The sequence below is a fragment of the Penaeus vannamei genome, chromosome 24, assembly GCF_042767895.1.
Source record: "Penaeus vannamei isolate JL-2024 chromosome 24, ASM4276789v1, whole genome shotgun sequence".
Taxonomy (NCBI): domain Eukaryota; kingdom Metazoa; phylum Arthropoda; class Malacostraca; order Decapoda; family Penaeidae; genus Penaeus; species Penaeus vannamei.
The window spans coordinates 34,749,119-34,751,618 of NC_091572.1; the positions used below are offsets into that span (position 1 = coordinate 34,749,119).

The 2,500-nt window shown below is 39.4% G+C and overlaps 1 protein-coding gene across 1 annotated transcript in view; it reads left to right on the forward strand.

The window, feature by feature from the left end:
- The window catches only part of LOC113808658 (scavenger receptor class B member 1), a 19,229-nt gene that overhangs the window by 15,102 nt on the left and 1,627 nt on the right, over nucleotides 1-2,500 (forward strand). The window contains exon 6 of the mRNA XM_070138099.1: nucleotides 1,049-1,143. Within this exon, the coding sequence (XP_069994200.1) occupies nucleotides 1,049-1,143 (95 nt within the window). The remainder of the gene's footprint in view (nucleotides 1-1,048; nucleotides 1,144-2,500) is intronic.

The window sequence follows — 2,500 nt, forward strand, 5'->3', positions numbered from 1 at the left end:
TTGTTTCGTTTTGGTTTTTTTCTTGGTTCGTTTTTTTTTATTATTATTATTATTTCGGATTTTCCTTTTTTTGTGATCGTTTTTTTTTCTTTCTTTTCTCTGTCATTTTTTCCCTTTTTTCTCCTTCTTCTTTTCTGATTTATGCTCAGTCACTTTCTTGGTGTGTTCTTTCTCCTCCTAAACCCTCTCTACCTCCTCCTCTTTATTCCTCTTCTGTTTTCTCCACCCTCCTCCTACTCCTCCTACCCCCTGCTGCTCTTCTTCCTTTATCTCTTCATTTTCCTCCTCCTTTTTTCTCCTCCTCCTCCTCCTCCTCCTCCTTCCCTCTTATTCTTTTCATTCCCTCCTCCTCCTCTTCCTCCTCCTCCTTCTCCTTCTCCTCCTCCTCTCTCCTCGTCCTCCACCTCCTCCTCCTTCTCTCCCTCCTCCCTTCTCTCGTCCTCTTCCTTCTCCTCCTCCTCCCTCCTCCTCCTCCTCCTCCCCTCCTCCTCCTCCTCCCTCCTCTCTCTTCTTCTTCTTCCTCTTCTCCCTCCTCCTCCTCTCCCTCCTCCTATTTACTCCTCCTCCTCCTTCTCCTTCTTCCCTTCCCCTCCTCCTCCTTCTCTTCCTCCTCCACCTCTTCCCCCTCCTCCTCCTCTTCTTCTTCTTCCTCCTCATCCTCCTACTCATCCTCCTTCTCCCCCTCCTCCTTCTCCCACTCCTTTCCCTTTCTTCCTTCCCTCCTCCTCCCTTTTCTACTTTTCCACTCCCTCCTCCTCCTCCTCTCCCTCCTCCTCTTCCTTCTCCCTCCTCTTCCACTCCCTCCTCCTCCTCCTCCTCCTCCTTCCCCCTTCCCTCCCCCTCCTCCTCCCTCCTCCTCCTCCTCCTCCCTCCTCCTCCTCCTCCTTCCTCCTCCTCCTCCCTCCTCCTCCTCCTCCTCCTCCTCCCCCCTCCTCTATCCCCTCCCCCCCTTCCTCCTCTTTTCCTCCTAAAAACCTCCTAAACACACAATCAATAACGATAATAATCCCACGTTTTCACCCCTCCCCCCCCCCTCTCCCGCCCACAGGAGCTGGGGACGCCCATGTGGGTGGCGGCGAGGATGCAGATCAACATGCTGGTTCGTCCTTATCCTGGGAACGCCCTTGGACGCGGCAAGATCGAGTTAGTTGTTGTTGTTTTAGAATTTTTTAGTTGTTAGAATTTGTTAGAATTTGTGGGAAAGATCGAGTTGGTTGTTGTTTTTTTTAGAATTTTTTAGTTGTTGTTGTTAGAATTTGTTAGAATTTGTGGGAAAAATCGAGTTAGTTGTTGTTTTTCTTTGTTTTAATTTCTTTGTTGTTGTTGTTAAAATTTGTTAGAAGTTGTGGGAAAGATCCAGTTAGTTGTTTTTTTTTTCCTTTGTTTTGGTTTCTTTGTTGTTGTTGTTGATGTTGTTAAAATTTGTGGGAAAGATCGAGTAACGTGTCTCTTTTTTTGTTTTAATTTCTTTGTTGTTGTTGTTAGAATTTGTTAGAAGTTGTGGGAAAGATCCAATTAGTTGGTTTTTTTCTTTGTTTTGGTTTCTTTGTTGTTGTTGTTAGAATTTGTTAGAAGTTGTGGGAAAGATCGAGTTAGTTGTCTCTTTTTCTTTGTATTAATTTCTTTGTTGTTAGAATTTGTTGGAAAGATCGAGTTGTTTTTTCTTTGTATTAATTTCTTTGTTGTTAGAATTTGTTAGAATTTGTGGGAAAGATCGAGTTAGTTGTTGTTTTTTCTTTGTTTTAATTTCTTTGTTGTTGTTGTTAGAATTTGTTAGAATTTGTGGGAAAGATCCAGTTAGTTGGGTTTTTTTCTTTGTTTTTGTTTCTTTGTTGTTGTTGTTAGAATTTGTTAGAATTTGTGGGAAAGATCGAGTTAGTTGTTGTTTTTCTTTGTTTTGGTTTCTTTGTTGTTGTTGTTAGAATTTGTTAGAATTTGTGGGAAAGATCCAGTTAGTTGGTTTTTTTTCTTTGTTTTTGTTTCTTTGTTGTTGTTGTTAGAATTTGTTAGAAGTTGTGGGAAAGATCGAGTTAGTTGTCTCTTTTTCTTTGTATTAATTTCTTTGTTGTTAGAATTTGTTGGAAAGATCGAGTTGTTTTTTCTTTGTTTTAATTTTGTTGTTGTTGTTAGAATTTGTTAGACTTTGGTGGAAAGATCGAGTTAGTTGTTGTTTTTTTCTTTGTTTTTTAATTTCTTTGTTGTTGTTGTTAGAATTTGTTAGACTTTGGTGGAAAGATCGAGTTGGTTGTCTCTTTTTCTTTGTATTAATTTCTTTGTTGTTAGAATTTGTTGGAAAGATCGAGTTAATTGTTTTTTTTTCTTTGTTGTTAGAATGTGTTTGGAAGATCGAATTAGTTGTTTCTTTGTTTTAATTTCTTGGTTGTTGTTGTTAGAATTTGTGGGAAAGATCGAGTTAGTTGTTTTTTTCTTTGTAATAATTTCTTTGTTGTTGTTAGAATTTGTTGGAAAGATCGAGTTAGTTGTTATTTTGTTTTAATTT